Source organism: Prinia subflava, chromosome 5 (assembly GCF_021018805.1).
Source record: "Prinia subflava isolate CZ2003 ecotype Zambia chromosome 5, Cam_Psub_1.2, whole genome shotgun sequence".
Taxonomy (NCBI): domain Eukaryota; kingdom Metazoa; phylum Chordata; class Aves; order Passeriformes; family Cisticolidae; genus Prinia; species Prinia subflava.
In genome coordinates this window covers 27,555,535-27,582,040 of record NC_086251.1, presented here as the reverse complement: position 1 = coordinate 27,582,040, position 26,506 = coordinate 27,555,535, and the positions used below count along the sequence as shown (strand labels likewise).

The following is a 26,506-nucleotide window of genomic DNA, read 5'->3' as shown; positions in this document are numbered from 1 at the left end:
ATGGAAACCTTGTGTCTAATGTTGTATTTTCCCTTAAGTAATTGGATGGGAAGAGTTAGGTTCTATATGTTTTAATAAAGTATACCTGTGTTGTTTGAATTCTGCATTACTAAAGCATAGAAATGCTTTATTTATGGTTTTTGAAAATACGATGCAGGAGCAAATATTGGAAGAGCAATAGTTTTCCAGTGTACTGTAAAGAATAATGAAAATACAACACACAGATGCATAAAATGCTGATACATTTGTTGTGTCATGGATGGGCAGGTCAAGATAAAATTTCCTTCAATTTCTGTAAGGGAGACAGTGAATACTCAGTAGGGTTTCACTTCTGGGGAGAACAACAGAACTCTGGAGAAAGCTTTGATGTTCACCTCACTAACATTTCTTAGGAACAGACAAGTACCTAATTGAAATGACTCAGGTAGTATTGATCTTATCTTTGGGCTAGGGATTGTACTAGTCACCTTTTGCAGATCACAAAAGTCTAGTTTTAGTTAATGAACCTAGTCAACATGTAAAGGTTTGAGTTTATTTTTATTTTAGATATCAGTTAACTTTTTGTCCTCATTAAAGTGTCATCAGTTAAGGAATTTGATGTCAGTGGCTAGAATGCCTATAATGGGGAGAGAATCTTCTCATTTTTTGATGTTCTTAGTTGCCTGTGTTTTCTTTATTCTCTTACTGTAAGACACAGAGCACTCAGGACAAGGAGAAAGCTGAGCGGAAGAGAAAGGCGGAAGCAGCGAGGTTGCACCGTCAGAAGATAATGGCCCAGATGTCTGCCTTGCAGAGGAATTTCATTGAAACCCACAAGCTCCTGTATGAAAACACACTGGAGACCCAGGGGAAAGATGATGCTATTATGGAAGAAGAAAGGTAAAAAAACATAGACATACTTGTAGTGTATGACCTTCTTAGATGTCTGGAAGAATTCAGTTAGTTTAGAAAATCCAGCTGGTTATTTTATATCTGTGTCACTTCTGGTTTTACAGCATCACTTCAGCAATTGATTACTCCAGAATTGCTTTGGGTCCCAAACGAGGTCCATCTGTCTCTGAGAAAGAAATTTTGACCTGTATTCTTTGCCAGGAGGAGCAGGAAGTAAAGTTGGAAAGTGCTGCCATGGTATTATCTGCCTGTGTGCAGAAGTCAACTGCCTTAACTCAGAATAGGAGCAGAATTCTTGAACTCTCAGGAGGTACGTGATTTTTCTTCTCTTAGATTACAAGCAGTTCTGTACCTGCAGCTCAAACTCTTTGAATCAACTAAACTCTTTTGTTTGGTCAGGTAAATGGCTTACCATACTTAAGAAAAAAGGGTGCAAACTTTCAAATTACTTTAAAATCCATGCTTTAAGACTTAAATGGGAGGTATATGAATATTTGGGTTTGTTGTTGATGGAAATCAGAAAATGCTTTGATCTCACAAGACTTAATAAAACATGTAGATTTGGTGGGAGTACTTACTTTGGAAAAAACCCAGGACAGTCCATAGTTCCTGTTTATTCAAGTACAGCTGCAAATTTTCCCAATATGGAGGAAATAATGAACATTATCAGAGGCCAATATGCCAACCTGAAAAGGGTTAGTGTGTTTGCTTTGGTTTGGGTTTTTTTACCCTTATATGTCCAGGAAGTAATAAAAACAACAATATAAAAAATGACAAAAATCTAAGCAAGGATCATATAATATCATCTGATGAGTGAACAGAAAATTGAATGCAAGCAAGTTACACAATCACAAGAGTTTCATTTGTGTAATAGCATATGGCTAGCAGGAAACACAAAGCCCAGCAGAATTTGTTTTGTAAGTAGCAGTTGACTAAACACGATGAAAACTTTGGTCCTGTTACTTAAGGAGAAGAAGAAAATAAATACAAGGATAAGGGAGAACTTAAGTGCTCACTGACTTTTTTTTTTTTTTTTTTTAAAGGAAGTTAGTGATATTTTAAGATAGATGCTGTCACAACTTCTAGTCTAAATTCCTTCTTATTTTCTGATGTAGGGGTGTTTTTTTGTGCTTTGTGGTCAGCTCATAGAGCATAATGGATGCTATGTCCTATGTTTTTATAGACACTACTATGCAGAAAATAACTAAAATTATGTTTGGACAGTTCATTATTCCTGCTTTAGTTTATATGTAAACTCTTAATTGTTACCAGACAAAAGATCATAATCATAATTGTCCTAGCCTAGGACAAACTCCTACAGAATCCTGCTTGATCCATTTTTCTTTTTATCAGCAAACTACTGGTAATGGCATTTTTGAGTCAGTTGTATGGAATTTTATATAGGTCATATACTAACTACATTTTTTTTCCATGGACCCTGAAATAGAGTTAAGTCCTGTGCTCTTGTAGTCAGATACACTTGTAAATTTTCTGTAGTGACATATTGGGCTCTTAAAATAATTTAAAAAAGAAAAGAATGGAGTTCCTTTTTCTAAAATTGTTTCTGTGCGTTATTTATAGTACTTATACCCTACTACATGGTCCTCTGCTGCTCATCAGTTACAAGGGGGCCTGTAAGAACTTTTTTCTTTCAAGATCTAAATAAATGGAAAAATGCTTGTTCCCCCAGCAGAAGTGCAGATAGTGGCAATTCCGTGTTATGCCAAGGTTTCTTATTTCAGTCTCCATTTGACTGAGGGCAGCTTTGGCTGCTGTCAAACAGAATTATTTTCAGTGCAATTTAGGATCCTTTTTTTTGTTCATTTTGTCAGATTCAAATGTATTTGTTCAAAATCATGAACAGGCCCCCAGATGAGGCATGGAGTCCTGCTGTTGTTCAGTATTATTTAGATATCTTTAAAGTGGAAGTGGGATCCCACTTTAGGTGCACATACAACATAGACATCAGTAAATTCTCATAATGTTTCTGTTGTTTAGAATTGTGCAAGATTAGTAAAAAAGACAGACTTGATTTTTGTTATTCAGCAGTGCTTTTTGTGTCAGTGGTTTGAAAATACAGGATTAGTTGGAGAAACTATGCATCCTACTTGTCCTTAGTAGTTTCATTTTCATTTTAAAATAAAGTAAGAAAGACATTAAAAGCTTCAGTGCCAGTGAATCCAACCACAGATCTATTCCAGTACAGAAGCACCCTTTTTTCTCTTTAACCCATTTGAATTTTGAGATCTTTTTCTTTATATGGAAAACCTTCAGTAGTATAAATGGGTACTCATTGTTATTGCTGTGCTGCATGATTGGTCTGGGAAAGTTAGCCAAGTGGAGCTTTAATGTGACTGTGCAAACTGTAGGAAAATGAGATCTGAAGGTTCATGTTCTGTGTAAATTGCTGTTCATTTCTGTTGATACTGATAGGAAGTTACGTTACTGTTTATTCAGTAATTTTCTTCTATGTGTTTCTAGATACACTAGATCCTCTCTTCATGCACCCTGACTTACCTTGTGGGACCCACACAGGGAGTTGTGGTCATGTAATGCATGCAGCCTGCTGGCAGAAGTAAGGATGTGTCTCTGCTGCCTTTTAATGGTTTTTTATTAATTTATTTTCCAAATCATCTTAAGGGTACACTGCAAACAAAGTACAGTAAGCAGGTATTTAATTAAGGGATCAAACCTCTTTGCACTCATCTAAAAATGAAATATGGAACAAGGGATGTTTTGACTTGATGATGATCATCAAAAGTTTTAGGGCCTTCTATGACCCAGAGAAGAATCTCTAAGGACTTACTAATGTATGCAAATATAAACAATGGAGTAAAACTGGTCAAGAATGAGAAACGATGTTGAGTAGGTTTACTTTGGCAACAATACTCTGAAAGTCTGTCACCACGTCAATACTTGAAGGGTGAAACTGATCTATTCCAGTGAGTGGCATCTATAATAGAATATGAAGAATATGAATGGTTAAATCTACCAATATTTGTTTGTGACCCTTCCCATATCAGTGAAGAAACTCTTAATGAAAAGTAAGAGTGAAGAATTAATGCAATTGCTATAGACTTTATTGGATTTCTGTTCTTTGGGGGATCCACAATTTAGACCAAGCGCTTTGGATTTGAATGCAACCTTAACATTAAAAGACAAAGATTCCTAGCATGTAGGATACAGTCATCCTACATTTCACTCCACATAGGTCTGGCAAGTCTCAACTATAGAAGCAGTGTGAAATAATAATATAAATAATCCCACTGAAGTATTATCAACAGTTAGAGTTCGGTCATGCAATTGCAAGCTGCTCTTCATGTGACGTATGTTACAAACAATCTCTTGAGGTTTGTTGTTTATATTTGTGCCATTTTACTTTAAAAAATCTTACTAAATTTCTAGTGCTTACCATTCACTTTTCACTTTTCTAGATGTGTATATAATGCTGTTTTTTACAGTAAAACAGTACAGAATAAATAGGTGTACATGCTTAAAATGAAAAGAAGTATGTTCCTTGAGTATTATGCATCTACTCTTGGCAGATCCATCTACATCTGTGTAGATCTAAGTAGTGCAACATTGGAGCTCAGTTCCCTTGCTCTTTTTAAGAAAAGATGACTTACTGTATGGGTTAATGGGATTAAAAAATGGACAACAGGCTCTTCACATAGGTATGACACAGAGGGTTTAAGTAAAGTCTTTTATTTATTACATAAGAAAAATTCTAACTTACTAATATTCCTCCAAACTATGCTTGCCATACCTTTCTGTGTGCGCCCTAAAAGCATTGCAAATCCTCTAGAACAGAAGCTGTTGAAATGAGTGGAATATCCTTGTAGTTGTATGTTTGAGGAAGAGGAGTTGCTTGCAAAAACATTGTGTGAATGTGGGGAAAATAAATGTATGGGATTTTGTTTATGACAGAATACTTCCCTAAATATTCTTTTTTCATTAGAACTTCTGCAGATGCCCCTGCACATACACTTTCTCTTCTCACATAAATGGGATTTTATTTTATTTAAGATGTGTGGTGTAAAGCAAAAAAAAAAAAAAAAAAAAAAAAATTCTAGTTATTACCTTGGTGTAGAAGTTACATAATTTCACATCTCTCTCTAAGATCCTCCATACTCAATCTGAACATTAGGAATGAGTTTATATCCAGAGAAGATGATTTTAATGTTTGATCCTTTTGTTCCTATAAATAACAATGAGACAATAATGAAATTTGAAGGCTTACTGTATCCACTGAGGGAGCAAAAATTATAATGAAACCTGTAAAAAGATCATAGTTGTTTCTTACTTCCTTTTCAGTTTAAAATCATTCAAAGTATGATATTCTAATATATATTATTCTCTCTTCCTGTTAAAAGAAGCCTGTAGTTCCACTGTCTGGTCATGAGGCTTAGTAATTGCAATGAACAGCTGATTAATCGTTTGTGAAATGTTACCAGTAGTGTTTCCTAAAATTAACTCGCCACACATTCAATACCTGTTGCAAATTTACTATAGTGAGTTGCATATGAGAGGCATTAGATACAGTGTTTCATTACATTGAAAATAAGAGGGAAGAGTAGAAAAATGTGGGGACTGCTTATCTGCAAAATCTTAATGAAATTTATAACGCTATTATAAGCAAGGAAAACTTGCCATCATTTTGCCATCAGTGATGCTCAAAGTTTTTATTATATTCATATCCAAGCATGTAGAAGAGTTAGAAATCAATAGAAAAGACTGTTTGTTGGCTTGGATAAGTGTTTGCTGTATAATTCCACTTTGAACCTTTGTGTTCATGTTGCATTTGAGCCATTCCACTTTCTAGTAATTTCCTTTTTCATGTTGTAGGTACTTTGAAGCAATACAGCTGAACTTCCGACAACGTCTGCATGTTGAACAGATATTTGATTTGGAGAACGGAGAGTATCTTTGTCCACTTTGCAAATCTCTGTGCAATACTGTGATTCCTATTGTTCCATTGCAGGCTCAAAAAATAAACAGGTGAAATACCAGATTGGATAACCTCTAATTAAAAAAAAAAAAAAAAAAGAAATACTGCTTTGAGGCTGGTCAGCTTTTCAGATTTTTGGAAGGAAAACTTGGTTTGAGCTTTCTCGTCTGTATAAAATACTGCATATGTCCTTATTGACTGTTTAGCCAAATATACTTCTTTTGGCAGTAAGTCTTTTATTTTTTATAAAACATTTTTGGGTTGTCTATTCTTTGGAGCTGAAATCAAATGAGAAACATGTAGACCTAGTATTTAGGTTTACACTCCATTTTATACTGTTTGCTCAAAATTTCTAAAGCCAGGAAAACCAAGCAAATACTGAGTTAATGTGTTTGGATTTAATTGTGTCCTCTGCTTTTAAGTTTAAGTGGTTCTTTGAGTGTTAAAGTAAAACCTGCTTTCTATTTTTGTTTTCAGTGAAGATGCAGAGGCAGTAGCTCAAATCCTGTCCCTAGCTAGGTGGCTGGAGATCGTCACAGGCAGGATATCAGGCTACAGCATGAAAAATGCTAAAGGTTTGTTATCTTAATTTTTAAGCTATTCTATGGGATATATGTCAGTACATGTTTTAACTAGTACTAGCAGAAAACTTCAAATAAAGAATACATTTTGTTCTTAATCAAGACAGTATCAAATAAAGCTGAGGATAAAAGTTATTGCTCTTTCTGAGTTGATGTCTTGATTTCAGTGCCCTCACTGGCACTTTTTGGCTTTTGCTAAATTATTTCCATCTTTCCTGTAGAAAAAATACTATGTGCACTTGGAGAGGATGCCAGCAGACTAATGCTCCTGGTTGATTAAACTTTTGTGTGGGCTGTGAGGTAGTAAAAAACAGAGCAACTAATTTATAAAGGACAAAATGAACATAGGTATGAGTATTTAGACACAGAAGGCACAGAGAATCTACTGTTTTGGGGAATAGAGGCAGATGGGACTTAAAGGAGGAATCATAGAATATAATCTGGCTGGTGAGGTGTGTTTGCAGTTGTTTTCAGATCAGTTTCAAATAAAAAGACCGCTCCTTTTTTTAAACTGCTGTAAAAACTGTAACAGCTTTTTTGCCTTTTAATGTGAATGTATTCATTTTTTTTCCTGGAAGGAGAGAAACAAAATCTTCCACCTTTCACCAGCAAGGGATCGGGGAACTCAGCTTTGGAATTCCATTCCATCCTTAGTTTTGGAGTTCAGTCCTCGTAAGTGTTACTGGAAATAAATGTTCTCTGCACTATATTAATTTTCCCTTCAATATCCTAGGTATACTTGAGAATTTGTATTGAAGGAAAGGCATGTGATTTGTTTATTGGACTAGGGGCTTACTTATTCTTTTCCATAAGCATTCACTGAATATTGAATCTGTGAGGAGCTAGGTAGACCTTTTGGTCAAATCCAATCTGGTACTTCTTATGTTCTTGGTACAAAGCTAGAAGTCTGGAATCTTCTAGTCCTTAATTCCAGTGATTTGGGTTACTTGCTGTGTCTCTAGGCGAGTTATTTATTGTCTGTTTGCCTTAATTTTCCTGCTACACATCCGTTTTGGGCATAGATTTCAGGTGGTTTTGGACATGATGATGGAATGTGGATCACTTAGAGGAATTGGGCTGTTGTCTCTATTTCTATTCTAAATTAAACTAAAAGCCAACATTAGATTTAATTTGAGGCAGCAATTAGTGATCATGTTCCACATCACTAATATTAACATTAAGCATGACCAATTCCAGTGGGCAAAAGCACTTGGCCACTAAAACAGAATGAATGGGTAGATACTTGTCAAGTGAGCTCAGCTGTCCCTTAGTTCTTCTTATGATCTTACTTACAGATCATGCTGTAAGTACTCTGCCACTTCAGACTGACATCATAGTTATGCAAAGTACCCACAAAGTAATCTATCTTTTATTTATAAAAAAAAATTAAATATTCTGTTGTCAGAAAGTTGAATCAAATTTTTTCATGGTAACTGATCTTTGTGGGCAGGATTCTGTAGTTCAAACTTAAACCATGTTGTTTAAGCATGAACTTGGCTTAACCCCAGATTTTGTGGTACAATTGTTTTGTCCACAAGGATACAGAGAACAGGAATGTCATATATTTCTGTTAGAAAGTTCTATCTGTGATTTAGGAAAAAAACCACAGGCCATTAAAACTGCTAAACACTTCTTTCACAAAATTGCATTTACATAAGCTAACCTAATGTAATTTGAAAAGAGCTTAAATGCTAAAAAATATGTTTAAAAAAACACTGGAAATGTCTTCAATTTTTAGCACCTTATTATTTTCACTTCAAGACTTAAAATTACAGTTTCTTATAATGTTTATTTTCATTCTATTTTACTTTGAAATGTTTGCATTTTTCTAATGTGAATTACAATATAATACACAGAAGTAATAACTTCCAGCCTGGCAGCTCTTAATCTCTCAATTTGTAAAGCCTTTTTTGTCAAGGTACTTGTTTACTGCTGAAAATGAGGGGTTTGTTTCATCTCTTCCAGACAAAGGGTCTTTATTTTCAATATTTCTTTCATAAATAACTGTCCTGGTTTGGACTTAGACTTTGTTAGTGATTGATTAACCAGTAAGTAATTAAAACTATTAATAATTTAGACTGAAGTTTTCTTGTCTTGGTTTTGCAGAGCCAAGTACTCAAGCAGTATCAAGGAGATGCTTGTTCTCTTTGCCACCACCATTTACAGAGTTGGGCTCAAAGTTGCTCCAAATGAAGCTGATTCCCGCATTCCTATGATGACCTGGAGCACGTGTGCTTTTACCATCCAGTGTATAGGTAAAGCATTAGTTCAGTTTATTCCTTCTCATGAATTGAATTGTTACAGTTGCTTGATGTTTTCACTTTACACAATGTGGTTGTGCAAATAATAGTTCTACGTAAGTACCAGCTATATTTAATAGCATAGCGAAGTAAATTATATATAATTGCATATGTAATAACAGAATTATTATCTATAAACCAATATAAATAATAGGATGTTTTTCCTTAGATAGGTGCTCATGAAATACAGTCTGGAATGCCAACATTGTGTTTAATTTGAGACAGCAGTTAGTGATCACGTTCCACATTACTAATTGTAACATTGAACATGTTCAATTAATATCTTCAGGCTGCCAGAGATCATTGACTGGCAGGCATCTCCTGGGCTAAATATGCAATAGCTACGAAACAGTACTCCCCGTCTCATTATTTGTTTTGATCTGTATTCTTAGAGAGTTTTCATGGGATCTGTAGAAGAAAGGCTCTTGTATTCTGAAATTGCTAAATAGGTACCTGGTAGAAAAAGAAACAAACAAAAACCCCACCAAAAAATCTACCAAACATTCTCTGCCATGAATCTCTGAAGGCAAAAAAATGACCAGAAAAATTTTATCATTGTTTGGGATAATGTACCTGTTTATCTCATTTCATTTCTGTACTACATACACAATTAAATTTGTGTAATAAACATGAAGCTCTGGATAAATCTGTAGAGGCTTCCAGGCAGGAAAAAAGGCAAGCTCTAGGTCTAAAATGCACGATGAAGGAATTGAGAACCTAATTGTACGTGTCCATACATGGTGATTTTCCAACTACACCAAGTATTTCTTGGTGAAGCTGTTGAAGTACAAGTTTAGTCTACCTTGAATCTCTAGTGGAGTATCAGAAGGTTTTTAGGATGATTTGGAATATTCTGATAAGGCAGAAATATCCACAGAACTGATTGCATCTTTAGTGATGGATTCTGTATTGTCAAATAGGTTGAGAAAATACTGGAAGCCACCCACATTATTAACATTACTGTACCTAATCATGTGCAGGTTGGTTTTGTTGGAACCAAGGTTTTGTTGGAAACAAGGTATTGGTGGCTGTCAAGGAGGAGTTTGCCAGCAAGTGCATAAATGCAATAACTGTTATCCCAGGGGTGATATTGAAGGCCTGTGTTAATAGAAGAAAATTCAGGTACTCTTGAGGAGAAGAGTATAAAGCAAAAGGGACCACTGTGAAAGTTTGACTTATCCTGGGCCACACCACTTCCTTGGATTCATTTTTGTTTGCAAATAGAGCAGACTTCTGTGAAATTGTAAAGCAAAACTGCCAGCATAGCTTGAGTATGCTGGTCTGGAGTCTAGTTATAGGGCATTATTAAAACCTTTTAATGGACACGTAGCCAAGCTGCCTAGACAAGGAACTTTAGAGAAACATCTGGAGGAGGTTCAAAGCATCATTGACCCAAGGGATGTGAGTTGGTATCATTGCCAAAAGCCAGACTCCTGAAAAAAGAAACAAACTCAAAAGAAAAACCCCACCAAAACCAACACCCCACAACAAAAAACCTCCAAACCAAAATCTCTCAATTAAATAAAATTTTAAAATTCCAAGTGTACTGTTTCATCTCTGAAAAGTGACTAAAGTACAAAAACATTTGAATTGATACCTTTTTACTCAGTTGAGTTAATGTGATTTCTTATCAGCTTATTCTTTCTTTATTATTTGTTCAGAACCGATACATTCAGGGAGGAAAGGTGAACTGTATTCAACTTGGGAGTTTTGTTTTCAAAGTATTTCTGTTAAACTGCAGTCAAATGCAGTAGTGCAAATTTTGCCAGGTTGCCAAGACCAGTTGTGGCTGCCCCAACCCTGGCAGTGTTTGAGGCCAGGTTGGATGAGGCCTTGAGCAATGTGGTCTAGTGAGAGTGTCCCTGCCCTTGGCAGAAGAGTGGGAATTAGATGATCTTTAGGGTCCATTTCAGCCCCTTAATGGTTGCATAGCATCTCTGTAAATGTAACTTGATGTTTTTGAGAATTGCATAAGAGTAACTGAAAATAAACCTGAATCTGTAGAATGAATGTTTTAATCATCATTCATGTGAAGTAGCGTTTCTTTAGATCCTTAGTTAGCAAGGACTGAAAATGGAAAATTTTGAAAAAGCTTACTCCAATAATTTGTCTTGGAAATTATCAGTGCCAATTAAGATAGATTTTTTTTTTTCCAAGAGAATTCTCTTACAACAAGTTGAGCTTTAGAAAGGAGTGTATATACTAAGAATAAATTAATATTAGGTTGTGTATAAAAGCAACATAATTTTTTCTGTTTAATTTTAAGAAAACCTCTTGGAAACAGAGGGCAAGCCTTTATTTGGATCTCTACAAAATAGACAGGTATGGATGAGTAAGATGTGCAATATATTTTGAACAAAAAAGTTTATTTATAATATACATGCATCTGTAAACCTGTCGAAACTGCTAACATCATGATCATTCTCTGTTGAGGGATATCTCTCAGTGTTTGGATTCATAGCATAAAGAGCACTTTGAAAGAATAATATGTCTGCTTTATATATGGATGTTCATATTAAATTAATCTATAAATGTCTTTTATGTTTATGTAGAAGTAGATGTCTTTTTACAGTTCTATATCACTATTATATTTAGCCTTTTTTCCCATTCAACCATTTTCTCTTGCGCTCTAGCACAGTGGCCTTAAAGCATTAGTGCAGTTTGCAGCTGCTCAGAGAACAACATCCCCACAGGTCCTGATTCAGAAACATCTGATTCGTCTTCTAGGAGGTACTGTGTTCCTTTTATTTACTACCTTTTGTGTTACTACATCTCTATTCCAAAGTGGCACACAGGTAAACCCAGCACAGAAGCAAAGGACAACAGTGCTCACTTTTCAGTTGCCTGAGATCAAGGGGTGTAGATTGAACTCACCCCAGATTACCCAGACCTACAGGTACTCTGGAACAGTTGGGTACCAAGTGTTTCTGGCAGTGTTCAGAATTACTCGAATTCTCTTCTAAACAGGTGAATAAAGCTACAGAATAGGTATTTCTTAATTGTGACACCTCATCTTCTCAGCATGAGAAGAGAAGGCTGTGGGAAGGCTTCACTGTAGTTTTCCAGTATCCTAGAAGGGCTTATAAAGAGGAGAGAGATAGAGGCAGGACAAAGGGGAATGGTTTTAAACTGAAAAAGAATAGGTTTAGATTAACTATTAGAAATTCTGTACTGTGAGGGTGATGGGGAACTGAAACTGTTGTTCAGGCTGTTCAAAGAAGTTGTGGTTGCCCCATCCCTGGAAGTGTTAAAGGACAGATTGGATGGAGCTGTGAGTGGCCTGCTGTAGTGAGTCACATTCCTGCCTTTGGCTGGGGAGTTGGAACTGGATGATGATCTTTAAGTTCCCTTTCAGTGCAAACCATTCTATAATTCTGACTTTCAGTACTTTCAAAAGGCGGCTTGAAGGTAGCTAAGGTATTTCAGTCTCAGGAAGAGCTAGTTTGAGGCATGTAGCTTCCCTCATGTTTCTTATTGATTGGGTTAGTATGGTGGCCTTTGTGAATCCCACTCTCTGATTTGCTTTCCATTAGCTCAGTCTCCTGGGTGTGGTTCTTAGGTATTTGTGTTGGGTGAGGTTATGAGGCATCTAGTGGTGAGGTGCCTAAGGACCTCCACCCTTAACACTGTGTGTGATTTATTAGAGCTGGAGAAATAAAGGTGTATGTCTCAGAATTTGGAAGATACATTAATTAAATTTGTCAGCTGTTTGCTAAACATGCACAATTAATTAAATCAGTGGTAAGCAGTTAATTAGGTAAATCCTTATGTTAGCGATCTGGACCTTTGTTTGATGAAAACACAGAAATGATAGAGGCTCTAAAATCAGATTCTGATACTACAGTTCAATCCAAAAGAACAAAATACATGCTAAACATATAACTGATATGTTTATTTTGTAGTTCTCCTACCAAACTTTAAAGGAGAGGACACTCCATCACTCTTAGAAGTAGATATGTTCCACGTTTTGGTAAGCAGGTTCATTTTAATCTTCATATTAATACTTCCTTTTGAGCATAAATTTTTGTGTGCTGTACTCTGTAAATAGTATCTGTTCACTTGCATGAGTCAAATGATTATACATGAGCAATAATCAAATGATTACATATGGCTGCTATATAGGTTTACTTTAGTTCTGCTAACTTTCAAGTCTTTGCTGTGTTGTTCATGTTAAATTTCATTCTTACAATCTCAGTCTTCTTTTTACCACTTCCATTGTACTAGGCATAAAAAAATAAACATAAGAAATGCACTCAGGTTTTTTCCCTCACTTTTCCCTTTGTCTCAGTTGGTATCTCATCCTTCTGATTTCTTCATACTGACTCTCATGACCTTCTGTATTTTTCTTAGCCTCTGAATACAAATCTGTATTACAGATTTTTCTGCTGTTAAAAAACCCCAAGCAAGCAGAAAACATCCAACAAAACCAAACTCACCAAATAAAGTCTGTTATACCCTGGCTGCCCTTCTGTGCAATGCTTGGTCTCATTTCCCACTTTTTTCAGTGTGCTTTGTCTTGTGTCAAAGAACAGAAATTAGCTTTTTAGGAACTGGGCACAGTTTATCACTTAAGTGGCAATTACCATGCAACTCTCTCAGTTTCCTATGTGCCCTAGTGCACAGAAGGCTAATACTTTCCAGTGAGTTTTTGCTACACTTTGAATTAAAACTATCAAGATAGATTAACATACTCAGACTACAGAAATAAAATACAATTGTGTGGTAAGAGTATAATTGCTATCCTCTTATGTATTACCAAATTTTTGGCACTTTAATATTTGCCTCTTCCTTTTCACTGTAGGTGGGAGCTGTGTTATCCTTTCCATCTTTATACTGGGAAGATGCTGTAGACTTGCAACCTTCATCAGTTAGTTCAGCCTATAACCACCTCTACCTCTTCCACCTGACAACACTGGCACACATAATGCAAATTGTCATCTCTTCAGCAACAGGTAGGTGTGTATTTGCGTTGCATTTTTCTGGCATTTTTGCACAGTTTCTTAAAAATAATGGTTTGATACCATTAGTGTCTTCCAGGTATAAGGATCCTCATAATGAGTGACATTTAGGCCTAGGTAGTAATAACTATTTTCTGGTAAAAATTAAATAGTGCTGCATCAAGTTCAGAGCATTTTATTACATCACTTCTGTGCGCTTAGGCTAAGAAAACAAAATAGTTATTGATACACCAGTACTTGCTCCAATCAGTCATTTCAGAGGGGTGACTTTCCCTTCTTCACTCCTTGGAGGAGAATCAAGTTCTGCTAGCATCACTGAGCTGCACAGTGATAATCAATATGGATTTGGGAAATAAAATTTTCTTTATCCTTCAACTTAATAAATACCCAAATCTGAAATACAGAAGCTTGTAAACTGATAAGAGAGAATTTAATTTTTCTATTTCATAACATTGTTAAAAATTACCAGTAGCCTATAGACTTTCTAGCTAGTACTTCATTTTTTCTTCAGTGTAAGAATTCAGATAGGAATTTAAAAATATATATAGATGTTTTTAAAAATTCCTGTAGCTTAATCTGCGTAGGACAACTTCAAAAGTTCAAGGGAAGGAAGCAGTTTTGAAATGAGGATAAGCAATGAGAGTCCTGATTCTTTCTTACAGCATTCAGCCTTAGGAGAACATTTTAAAGACAGAAAATAGCAAGTGAAAAAGAATTAAGCAAATGAAAGTGGAATTAATTCTGTAATGCAATTGAATAATAATAAGAAGGTTTTTGTATTTGTCAAAGAGAAGTGTGTCAGGATGGAGTGCATTTACAGTGGATTCATCTTTTTGTGTGCAGAATCCCCTTCTGCTCACTCATCTGACAACAGTGAGGAGGCACAGTCTGCACAGTCTTTCTGCAGAGAGGTTTGCCAGTACACCAGTGGGTGAGTAGCAGCTCAGTTGTAGTGTTACATTTTCCTGGAAAACAGCAATCCACAGGATTAACCAGGACAACACAGAAGACAGGAAAAAAACTACTCATTTTGTATGGGGAGTTGGCACAGTGCCTTGTGCTTTCTTCCCATGCTCCTGAGCACTGAAACCGGTGAAAGAAATGCTTTTAGTTAAAGTGGCTACTTTTTGTGAACAGCAGAGGAAATCATTAGCCTGAGGGTGAAAAAATACCTGTATCCATTGTGGAGAGAAGTACATCCAACTGCAGTATTTATTTTTTTTTTTGTTTTGATTATTATGGTTTAGATCTCTTGTGTTATAAATAGAATCGAGAAAGAAGGGAATGGTCCTGCTTCAAATGGGGGATAAGCGTAAAGCTGAACATTGTTGCTTATTTGAGTTGTAGTGCCCATTTTTCAGACTTTTCTGACAGGTACAGCTGTCGAGTTTAATTTAATACAAGTGTAGAAGATTTAATACAAGTGTGGTTCATGAACTCAGTGCTCATTCCTTGAGCAAAGGGGAAGTTGGAAGTTGAGTGCTTGTGGCTGTGTTTCACAGAATTTAGGGTACATGAGGATTGCTTCTACACAGCTACCATTTTAGCAATGCTAGCCAAAATGTGATTGTGCTAGAATGATTTGCACCATGAACTACTGCAGCTATTTCTCATTTGTGCTTTTACAGTTGTTTTAGTCAGGATATTCCAGGCTGGCTTGTGTGGGATTGTGTTAAAAAAGGCATCATGCCTTACCTTCGTTGTGCTGCTTTATTTTTTCATTATTTGCTGGGAGTTTCTCCACCTGAGGAACTACTACAAGGTAAATACAAGAAACCAAATGTATGACCTTCTTTGTCTTGAAAGAATTTTTAAATATTCACAGTAACTTAAAAATAATCAATACATGAAAGTAAGACTTGGAAAGTAAAGGAATTACTAATTTGTAAAGGAAGGGACAGGCATGTGAAGCTGAGTTGTCTTTTGCATAGAAGAGCATTACTTCTGAGTATATGTGAATTATCACTGATGTATTCATAGTAAGTACTTGTTGATAAAAATTCAGCAGTTTAAGGATAATTTCAGGAATTTAGGTTTCATTACCTGAGAAATTACCTGAAATATATTTTAAAACCTCTGTGGTTTTGTGTAGTGCTAATGTTGGTAAATGCTAAAGATACAGGGATTGAGGAAAATGAAGCCAAATTGATACAAAGCGCATTATAAAACTTAAGCCTCTTCCTTGAAGTATCCTAATGCATTAGTGATACTAACCCCAAAAATAAATATTTTGTCATGTGTCAAAATGCAGTGAAACACAGAATCATCAACTATTTGGAAAGAAGGACAATAATTTTTATGATGAACTAAGACACAATAGAACATGCATAATATATAACAACAAAACCACAAAATTGATTTATACAAACTGTCAACTAAGTTTGAATTTATTATGATATACAAGTCAAAATCTCTGGACTTTGGAATATGCTGTTATCCTTACCAGAAGTCTGGATCTTTGATTCTGTAGGGAGGAGTCTTTCTGGTGAACCAACAATGTAATTTTCTTTAGCAGAGACAATAAATGACCACCCAGCAAACCATAAAATTCACCCCATTTTATGTAATATTAGCACTGACTTGATTACAGCAAAATTTAATATAATTGAGGGCTATCGTAAGGATAGTGACAAACTAAAATGCAAGTACAGAAACCTATTGTACTTGAGTTACATATTATGTAGTAATTTAAGCAAGCAATTCTGTTTTTACAGTAACTTATGCATTAAAAAATACGTAATAATATATATATCAAATTTGTTTAAACAGATCCTCAGCTAATCCAATTATTATAGGTCTGATTAAGTTGGTAGAATAATCTCCAGTTGTACTATATGGGATCTATGCTAAAGCTGTAGGATACAGACTATTAAATGGAACAGGGATCGGGAGATTTTTAGTTTTGAGTGAATTATTCAGCAGTGCTGAAACACTTAAGCAGTTGTTCATGTCTTCTTTTGCAGTTTCTGAAGAAGGGCAATTCAAGGCACTTTGTAGTTACCTCTCTCTACCTACAAATTTGTTCCTGCTCTTCCGTGAATACTGGGACACAGTAAATCCACTGCTTCAAAGGTACGATCTGGGACCGGACAGGCCATGTTCTTCTGTTGTGTTCTTCTGTTCTGGGAATTCTGTATCAAAATTGATAATAAATGACTGAGCTCAAATTCATACTGAAGTTCTAAACATTTTGCACAGGTACACTGAATCTCTTAAAGCACTTCGAAAACATAAAGCACTCTATTTTATGATAATTCTAATATTAAAGAATTATAGTTTAAGGAACTGGTGCTTGCAGACCCATATGAAATCATACAGACAGAAGTTATTTTAAACCTTTGCTTGTTTGATATGCCACTCTGTGTTCATTTGCCTATTTTTAGGCTGTCTACAGCAAAAGTGCTGATAACACAAGATAAATATACATGAGATATAAAATGAGAATGTAGAAAGCATACATGTAGAAGCTGGCAGGGTGAAGTGTTGTATGATTTCTTTTCAGCATTTGTAAAATAGATTGGTGGATGTTGGTATTGGCTTAATGTTTAAAAGGAATGGTTTGAGCGTTACATACATTGCCATGTGCAGTCATGGAATCAGAATGTGACAGGGTTGGGACAGTCCTTAAAGATCATCTGTGTCCAACCCCCCTGCCGTGGGCAGGGACACCTTCCACTAAACCAGGCTGCCGCAAGCCTTACTCAACCTGGCCTTTAACACTTCAGGGCTGAAGCATCCACAACTTCTTTGGGACACCTGTTCCAGTATCTTACCATCTTCAAAGGAAAGAATTTCTTTCTAATTTCTAACCTAAATTTCTCCTCTTTCAGTTTGTGAAAGTAGCAGTAAAGAAAATGTTCTTTCTTTAGCAATAAAGAAAGAAATGGTTAAATTCTGCATTCAAAACCTCAAATTAAATAATCAGACACACCAGCTCCCATCCCCAATGAAGAATAAACTAGCTATATTATGTTGGAGGATGTCTCTGTATTTAACATGACCATTTGAGCACCTGGTAACAGTAATAATTATTCCCAGTTCTTGGCAGAATTCTCTGACTCACATTAGCTTTTATTGCATTGTTGTTTGCTTGGGTTTTTAAACCTCTAGCTGTTTTAACCTTTGTTGTCTGGATTTTTTGAATTTAGGGACATTTTGGACTTTTGATTTCCAACAGTCCATATAGCTGACCTAAACAGTTACCTACATACAGATTTGTTATCATGAATTCTATTTGTAGTATATATTATTGCTTATAATTAATAGATTAATTTTTACTAAGTAAAGCAAATTATTAAATAAGTTTGTCTTACTTGTTCCTACACATTTGCTTAAAGACATAGAAGTGCTTCTAAGAGAACACGTAAGATGGTGCTTGTGAATATTGGGAAAGATCACTAGAAGCAGGATCAACAAATAGTTACAGTGCTCCCAGTCAGAAAAAGACGTTTCAAGTAGGAGGCTGCATATTTAACGTAATAGTAACAGTTGCCAAATCATCATGCAGGTTCCCATATGTTTTTTCACAGAATCTTATTTGAGAAGACTAAATTTGATGATTGTTGAGAAATGTGTTAAATGAAGCATACTAGATTGACCATCTGCTGCAGTTCTTTCTCTCTTCTCTTTTTTTTTTTCGTAGAAATAACTTCAAAGACATCTTAACCATACCAGTTTCTCTGTTCAGTAACTGGCCAATGCCTGCCACTGTTTTGATAGACACATTTGGCCATTCTAAACAAGCACACGTCATGCAATAAACCATAGCAAAATACCATTAAGTTATGTTTTTTTAATAAAAACAGCAAGTTTTTCTATTAGAATATACATTATTTATTTATGCTATGTCTTTTAGCGCATGTATTTCAAAAGGTGCTGTGTATTGTAGCCCACTTTGAGAAGCTGAATATGTCTGAAGACTGCTTGCATTTTTTAACACTATGCAAATCTTGTGTTTTCATGTGCTTTATGATAATTTTAAGTGTTTTTTCACATAAGTTTTTCCTCCTGTATGCAAACCTAAAGCAGTCTCCTGAAGAAAACTATAAAAAAACACCCCTGTTTTGCCTTGCAAAGTTTTAGGTAGAACTATCAATGCTTTTATCAGTGTTTTGTGTTTGCTTATCACTTACTAGTTTTGTTGAATGTACCTAAATATATATTTTTATCAAATGCAGTCATCTGCAAATGTTTGTTTGAAATAGGTGGTGTGCTGATCCAGTGGTGTTAACTTGTTTGAAATGGAAAAGCATTGCAATAAGGTAAGCTTATTGTTGTTTTCTTCTGGTTTTGACGTAAAACACTCAAAAGAATGAAGTGCTTGTTGTGGGCAAGTTAGAGACTTTGTGTTTTATTCCTTCTTCTGTGCTATTAGAAGTATATTTGTCTTTAAATGTCTTGTTCATTATTCCTCATACAGTGACTCTTCATTGAGATTGTACAACATTGTTAGACAAGTAATCTGTCCTGCTCTAGGAAAGAGCTGAAGCTAACTGAAATAACTGAAATGTTTTCATGCATGTAGGTTATATGTGAAATTCAAGTTCAACACCTTTGCTGGAATGTAGGAATGTTGAAGCTCTCATGTGAAACATCTCACTTGGGATCCCAAGACTGAAGAATTGCTCTAGAATTGTAGATTTCTGCAGAAATGACCAAAAGCTTAGCAGGGATTTGTGGTTATTTATTCCATTGTTTACTTTGATCTTTATTATTCTCATAATAGTTCTATTCTACTTACCCAGATATCCTAGGAAAAGAAATCATTTAATAGAGCTTCCTGAAGACTACAGTTGCCTTCTGAACCAAGCCTCTCAGTTTAGGTAAGATGTGGCATATTTAGTTGTGTTGTTAGGTGTTTTGTCACTTCTAGTGAATTTTGTATTCTTGCAGTTACTGTAACTGATATTGAAAGAATACAGAAATTAATTTGAAGTGAAAGCATTGTTACGATTATACTGACCAATACTAGCACCTGTTCATTTTAAATGTGAAACACAACAGCTTGCTAAGTGAAGCCACTTATGTTTGATAAGATAGCATATAAAATTTTTATTGCTTAGTCTGCTGGTCATTTTTCTCCTTTGCAATGTGCATTTGGTTTGGCTATAAGCCTGAAAATTATTTTTGCAACAAGCCCAGGTGATGGCACTGTTTATGCCAAGAAGAGTGAATCATAGGATAATTGAGGTCAGAAGGGACTTGTGTTGATCACCTAGTTCAACCTCCTACTCAGAGCAGATATCTTGCAGATAAATCTTTTCAAGCAGGGTGAAAATACAACATAAGGAGGCAGATACATGAAAAGATTGTGACATGCTATGTCTTAGATTTTTGTTTGACTGTGATTTGGGTTTTTTAACTGGTTGGATAGGTCTCTTTTTTTTGTGTTTTTAAGGAACATTAACCTTAGTTGACATTTGGTTACACTTCTTACAGATGCCCACGGTCTTCTGACGATGAACAAAAACACCCAGTGTTGTGTTTATTCTGTGGGGCAATGCTGTGTTCCCAGAATACTTGCTGTCAGGAACTGGTGAATGGGGAGGAGCTGGGAGCCTGTACTTCTCATGCTCTTCAGTGTGGAGCTGGAGTCTGCATGTTTCTCAAGTAAGTAGCCAGAATTCAATGTGTTAAAGAATAAAGGGAAATATGAGAAGGACAGAATTTACAACCTTGTCAAAGTATTTGATTCTTTTTGTCTGAGATAAAGAAACATTACTTGGACATAAACTATAGCTCACCAAAAAGGGAAGAGCCTGCTTGGAGTTGTATTTTAAATGTAGCTATTCTTCTCTTTAAGAATCAGGGAATGCAAAGTTGTCCTCATTGAAGGTAAAACCAGGGGCTGCTTATATCCTGCGCCCTACTTGGATGAATATGGAGAAACAGATCCAGGTTTAAAGTAAGTATATGCTTGACTTCCTACCTTTCCATTTTTATATCTCTTTCTTTCTTATACTGAACTGGACAACACATTCTGGGTAATGTGTCCAGCACTGTATGTAATGTGTGTCTTGACCTGGGGAACTGCTGGCAGTTTGCAGTCAGGAATGAGTAGTTTATAATGAGAAAAAACACTTCTTTGGTACTGTTAAGCTTGCTCTCTTTTCTCGAGAATGCTTTGTATGCATTTCATCAGAAACATGTGAGAACTACCATTTTTGAAATGTCATCACAGAAGTGGCAGTCACTGCTTGTCACTAGTAGAGTTGTTCTTACATTTCCAATAGACATGTTGGAATTTAATTAGTATTTAATTAGTCTAGTGTTAATGGTAGCCTGTTAATTGGACAGTTTAACAGTTGCTATTCTGATATGCTAACTGGTTATTCTCTTTTCTTCTCTGAAGAAGAGGCAATCCCCTGCACTTATGTCAGGAGCGTTACCGGAAGCTCCATCTGCTGTGGCAGCAGCACTGCATCATAGAGGAGATTGCCAGGAGCCAAGAAACAAATCAGGTCTTCTTCGGATTCAACTGGCAACTGCTCTGAGTCTCTTGAGTTTAATGAAAACTCTTACCTGTGGCAGTGCTTTGGAAAAGGAAAGGAGGGTGGCAGTAAAAAATTTACTCAAGTGGTTTCTGTAGTTCAGACAATTAACTGATGGATTCACTAGGTTGGCTGTATCACTGATGCATTAAAAGAGAAACTCATATCATATATTTTCCTCTTTTTTTCTTTCCAAAAAAGGGAAAACCACATTCTATAATTATTACTGATGCAGAAATATTTCCATTTTTTTCAGAAGTCTAAATTTTCACGTGTCTTCGTGAGGACAGTTCCCAAATGCTGTGTTTCAGAGCACACACCACATTTGTCTCTTCCATGCCTTGAGAACTTATCTAAATGGTGTTGCCAAGGAAAAGCCTCCTTTACTTTTTTCTTGGGTTCTTTTCCCAAGCTTAGTGAAGCTTTAAATAGATCGAGACAATATTGGAGTGGAAGTGGTGCCAGGTCTTTAGTCACCTGCAGCAACAGGTACAATAAAGAATAAATTTTACAGAAAAAGCTTGCATTCAGATATATCTTGGGATTTAATGAAGATTTTTCATTGATGAATTCTTTAAATGAGAAGTGTGGGATAGAAGGTGCATGGGGAGATTACCATCTTGCTTGTTTCATCAAAAATTAAGTCTGTGCTTTTTGCATTGCCAGAACTGCACTTTATCTAAGGATTTTATCCTCCATTAATGTATACCGTAAGAGGTCTGGGGCTTCACCATTTGCTTAGGTTGTGGTTAGTTTTACTTCCTTTACAGTTTGTCTTCTGAGACCTGCCCCAAGAATCAAAAGTGAAAAACTGCAGGTAGGGAGTTGTAGTGTAGCTCTGTAAGCTGTACAGGTGCCAGAGACTCCAGTAAAGTAAACGGTGTTCAAAGCTGTCACTGGACTAAAGTCAAGGCCCAAAAGCAGTAAGTTTTAGAATCAAAAATAAGTTTGCCCTGAAGGATAGCTGAAGGATTTTCCACTCATCATCCTGTGTCTCTATTGTTTGGAGCATATTTTGGAGTCTGCATAAATAAAATGGTGTGTTCTCAGAGGCATATTCAGTGGAGCAATGGCAGGTAGAGAAGAAAAGGGAAGAAAAGGTGGCTAAGTCTGTCTCTTTACCCCTCAGTAGTTAATAGCACATTGTGATTGAACTCTCTCTCACTGATATGTGATTGTGCTTCTGTTCTAAATGTGCGTTGTTCTGTTTTCTGAATTTCAGCCATAATATACATGAGAGAATTTGTAATGTGATGGGTAAAAGCTCTTTCCCAGGAGATGCCATTTCCATGTGAAAGTTTGAAGTTGTCACTACCCTCAATTCCCTTGCTTTTTTGCCATTTGGATTCTTTTGTGCCATTTTAATAAGACTTTCAAGGGGAGGGTTTCAAATTAATGTCTGAATGTGTATTTGTATGATTTTTTGTTTTGTTTTCCCACAATTACATGAGAGACAGTAAAATGACAATTAATGATTTAAATTTAGATACCGTTCTTCTGGGATTTTTAAAATTTTTTTTTGAGTATGTATGTATGAGTGCATTGAACAGCACCATAACTAATCTAAAATACCAATGATCTCAAACATTGTTCTGGTTTCAAATACTTTTTAAAAACTTTTGCTGTAATCCTTCCCCAGTGATATAAAAAGTTGGCTTTGGTATGTTTTCCAGCAATTCTGTTTCTTGAAATTAAGCCATTTTCCTTATTTTGATTCTGTCAGATTTGAAACCTGAATATTAAACTCTATAAAGACAAACATTAATTCTGTTAGCCTTCTCTAAAACATATTTGAAACACATACTGAATTTAGAACAGTTGTAAAGAAAACTTGCATGCAGTGGTGATTTTTATGTCATCAGAACACTGCTTACCAACAAAACTATTGAATTAAGACTGGCAAATGCCTCATTGATACCAAACCTGTATTCTCTTACTGTTTCCCTCAGCTATTGATGTATTGAGTTATCAAAAACTTTCCGTTATCTTGCACTTCACTGATACAAAGTTTCCATTAGTCAATATGCAGTGAGATCACTTTATTTTATTTTCTGTCTGAACTGTACTATACAAGGACGGGAGCTGGTAAGAGCAGGTGAGCTCCTTTAAAGCTGTGGAAATCTCTTTGTAGCTAAAGAAGTGGGAGAGAAAAGTTGCATCTTTCTGTATGTTTCCACATACTAATTTAGGAAATGGGCTCCCGTATCATTCACTGACTAGTGTGGTCATCTTTCATTTCATAAATTACTATGCAGTTTTGTTCACTGTGAGTATAATCTGTATTTAGTGACCGCAAGATGCTTATGCCACTTATTTCTGTTCCATCCAAGCTGACAGAAGTTATTTGATAATGCACATACTGGTATCTTAAACTGCAAAAATGTAAATTTGAAACTTGTATAATGTTCTTGTGCTTTTGAAATAAAATATCTTGTATATGTATATTTAAAAAGAAAAAGGAAATAAAGTAACTTCTCATAGATTATTCAGTTTTTATTTGAAGGCACTTTGGCACCTCACAGTTCATTTTACAAGTGTGTTATAGTGATGCCTGTCAGTGTATGAAAGGAGAAGAGCTGGTAAATGGCTGGTAAACTATCAGTTATATGTCTAGGCTTTATCATGATCATACTGTAAGGAATGGTAACAGACTTTTTCTTATGTAAAGATACACTCCACTTGAAACTTATCCTAGTATTTTACAGATGCTAATTCCTGCAGTGTCTGCCTAAATTTCTAAAATAAATCTTAAGTACAGAATTTAATATTTACATGCCCTGGAACTGATACAGTTGAGTATTTTTGGTTTTGTATCTTCTCAAAGAAATGGCTGTACTGTTTGGCAGATACTTAACCTCTAGAAAGGGAAACTTGGTCTAGTGTTGGCCTAATGTGCTGTTTGATACATATCAAAAAAAAAAGTGGTTTATTATAGACCTAAGCAAACAGTCAAGACATCTTTTACATAGATATAGCCAGTACTTCTTCCTCTTTTATGTTGCAGGCCGCTGGTTGTCATAATGTCCTTGCTGCTTTGTTAAAGCTTCGGCATCATTTGGATCTTGATGTTTCTCTTTATGCATATTCTTGGTAAATGGTTTTTAAGAACTGATTCCTGAAAAGGTAAAGGGTAGAGGCAGATAGATTGAAGTCTAGTAGCAAAAATGTTCTGAAGAAAATGAGAACAAGAATCCTGTTAATTAAGGGAAAAAAGAAAAGAAGCCACAGCACTATTTCTTGTGTGATAAAAATCTCAATGTACAAAGTTACATAGAGTATTTTCACTATTACTGCTTTGCATCATGGTTGAAATCCATTTTATTTTCTAGACAACTTAGAATAATCTCCAGTGTAAACTAGTCAGATTAATAATACAACATCTAAGTTGTTACTCCTATTACTTGACAAAGTGTTCAAAAATACTTTATCAAAAATAGAAGTTGTTTTATATCTGTGGAGCAATCTCTTCTCTGTTTTTATCAGTATTTTGCAGGTAGGCTAAATTGGAAGGTTGATACAGGAAAAAAATGGCTGATAATGGAAATTCACATCCTTACATATGTCTCAAATCTAGTTATTTCTAATCCTAGCTACATTTCTCTGAAGTTGCATTCAGTACAGTTGAAATCATAAATGAAAGTGAAGCTATGTAAAGGAAATTTGCATTGAAGGAGAGCAAGCTGAAATCCCAAGAGGTGATATATACATGATTTTGTATAATGGTGAGTAAGAGACCACGTACAGAGTTAAACATGAGACATTAAAGTGAGATGTGACTTTCCTTATTGCTGTCTGACTATTATTCATGAGATCAGTGTCAAGAAAAGGAGTATAGTTTGTGCTGTGTGAGTACAAATTGTCAAACAACTTAACAGTCCATCAGATTTAATTTTAGGAGGTTTCCAGGCTTCATGCTTGAGCTGCACCAAAATGTTGTGCAGCACTAAGTGAGGGCTTTGTATTTCATGATTATTTGAAGTCCTTGCTGTATTTGTGAAGGTGTGTGGTTAGTCCTTTTCAGCAGACTGCAGAACCTTACATCTCCTCCTTAATTGTGCCTGAAATGTAATTTTTGCCTCTTTGGGTACAAGAATTGAGATGCTCATCCCTAGGTACTAGAGTTCCTGCTTGAACTATGTTAATTTTAACAAAATCCTAAAAGTGCTGCATGTTTATATTTCTTACTGTTTTTTCTCTGGGATAACAACATAGAGCAAGTGTTTTCAGTGGCAGTAAGGAAACTTTAAAGAAAGAGCATTGTACATGCAATTTCTAAAGAAACTCTCATAGTGCCTTCACCAGAAACTCAACATTACAGTGTTTATTCTCTTTTTTAAGTTAAGAACTTGATAATGAAATAGTTTTATACATAGGTGGGTTTCTTGCTCTGGAATTTGCATTATTGTTATAAATTCTGGCGGATTAGGCATTAGTAACAAATAGGATAAGTGTCCCCCAAATCATATTTATTTCTGTATCTGAGCAGATGCCTCGGCTTAAAGGCTTGGCTCACTAATGCCATCTCTGTCATTTATAAATTACAGAGAATTAAAAGGTGGAGTCTGTGCTGCTACCAGAGTTAGTTTCCTTGATCCAGTGCCTCTGGTGTTAAATACTGCAGGAAACCCAAAATATCATGACAGGTGCTATAAAGAAAGCTGGATATGTAGGGTGTAGCACTTCCGTGTTCTGAGCAAACCAATAAATACAAAGCAGAGAAGAAAGCATTTATTAACAAAAGTAAATTTTATCCTGATACTGTGAAACAAGCTATTACCTTTTTGTAATGCATCCATATCAGTGGAGACTCTGAATGCCTAGCCAGGATAGCAATTAACAGTCTAATGACTAAGTAATTACTGGTAATAGGTCAGACAAGGACTGTTCCCTGTGAGATGTATGCCGAATCTAAGTTAATTTCAAAACCAATCACATTCCACTGCTGCACTTTGGGGCAGTTGGCTGAGAGACAAATGTTAATGTGCTAAATGGTAATTAGTCTTTTATGGTAAAATGTATTTTCTTCATATGCAAGTATATGAGCTGTGTGAGGGGCAGAGAAAATTGTGTATCTGGATACAGCTGGATACTTAGACCTCTGCTCTTTGTGGTAATGTGTTCCAGCAATTGCTGGATGACATTTCTTTGTCTTGACAGAGAGGCTGGATGATCAGTTCACTCTTCCTTCTGAATATGTTTTTTCAGAGCAGATTCTTGACAAATCTATTAACTAGAAAGCTATGAAAAGAGTAAGCTCACAGTTCTTGTAATTCTGCAAGCTTTGGTTAGTGAGGTCTAGGACTGTTTTACCAAAAGTAGAATAAAATTGTGTTGAGGA

General features: G+C 35.6%; 1 protein-coding gene across 4 annotated transcripts in view; it reads left to right on the top strand.

Annotated features, from left to right (window-relative positions):
• UBR1 (ubiquitin protein ligase E3 component n-recognin 1) overlaps positions 1-23,648 on the top strand; it is a 58,886-nt gene extending 35,238 nt beyond the window's left edge. For 2 of the 4 annotated variants that reach the window (XM_063398625.1, XM_063398624.1), the window contains exons 29-47: positions 698-879; positions 996-1,201; positions 3,373-3,466; positions 5,737-5,889; positions 6,317-6,414; positions 6,999-7,092; positions 8,527-8,675; positions 10,987-11,042; positions 11,354-11,450; positions 12,623-12,690; positions 13,522-13,672; positions 14,522-14,609; positions 15,307-15,440; positions 16,642-16,750; positions 18,883-18,939; positions 19,423-19,500; positions 20,117-20,287; positions 20,481-20,582; positions 21,030-23,648. In XM_063398625.1, the coding sequence (XP_063254695.1) occupies positions 698-879; positions 996-1,201; positions 3,373-3,466; positions 5,737-5,889; positions 6,317-6,414; positions 6,999-7,092; positions 8,527-8,675; positions 10,987-11,042; positions 11,354-11,450; positions 12,623-12,690; positions 13,522-13,672; positions 14,522-14,609; positions 15,307-15,440; positions 16,642-16,750; positions 18,883-18,939; positions 19,423-19,500; positions 20,117-20,287; positions 20,481-20,582; positions 21,030-21,171 (2,229 nt within the window). In that variant the 3' untranslated portion in view covers positions 21,172-23,648. Of the gene's footprint in view, positions 1-691; positions 880-995; positions 1,202-3,372; positions 3,467-5,736; positions 5,890-6,316; positions 6,415-6,998; positions 7,093-8,526; positions 8,676-10,986; positions 11,043-11,353; positions 11,451-12,622; positions 12,691-13,521; positions 13,673-14,521; positions 14,610-15,306; positions 15,441-16,641; positions 16,751-18,882; positions 18,940-19,422; positions 19,501-20,116; positions 20,288-20,480; positions 20,583-21,029 lie in introns of all 4 variants that reach the window. The other 2 variants (XM_063398623.1, XM_063398622.1) reach the window with 1 other exon arrangement.
• The last annotated feature ends 2,858 nt before the right edge of the window (positions 23,649-26,506 follow it).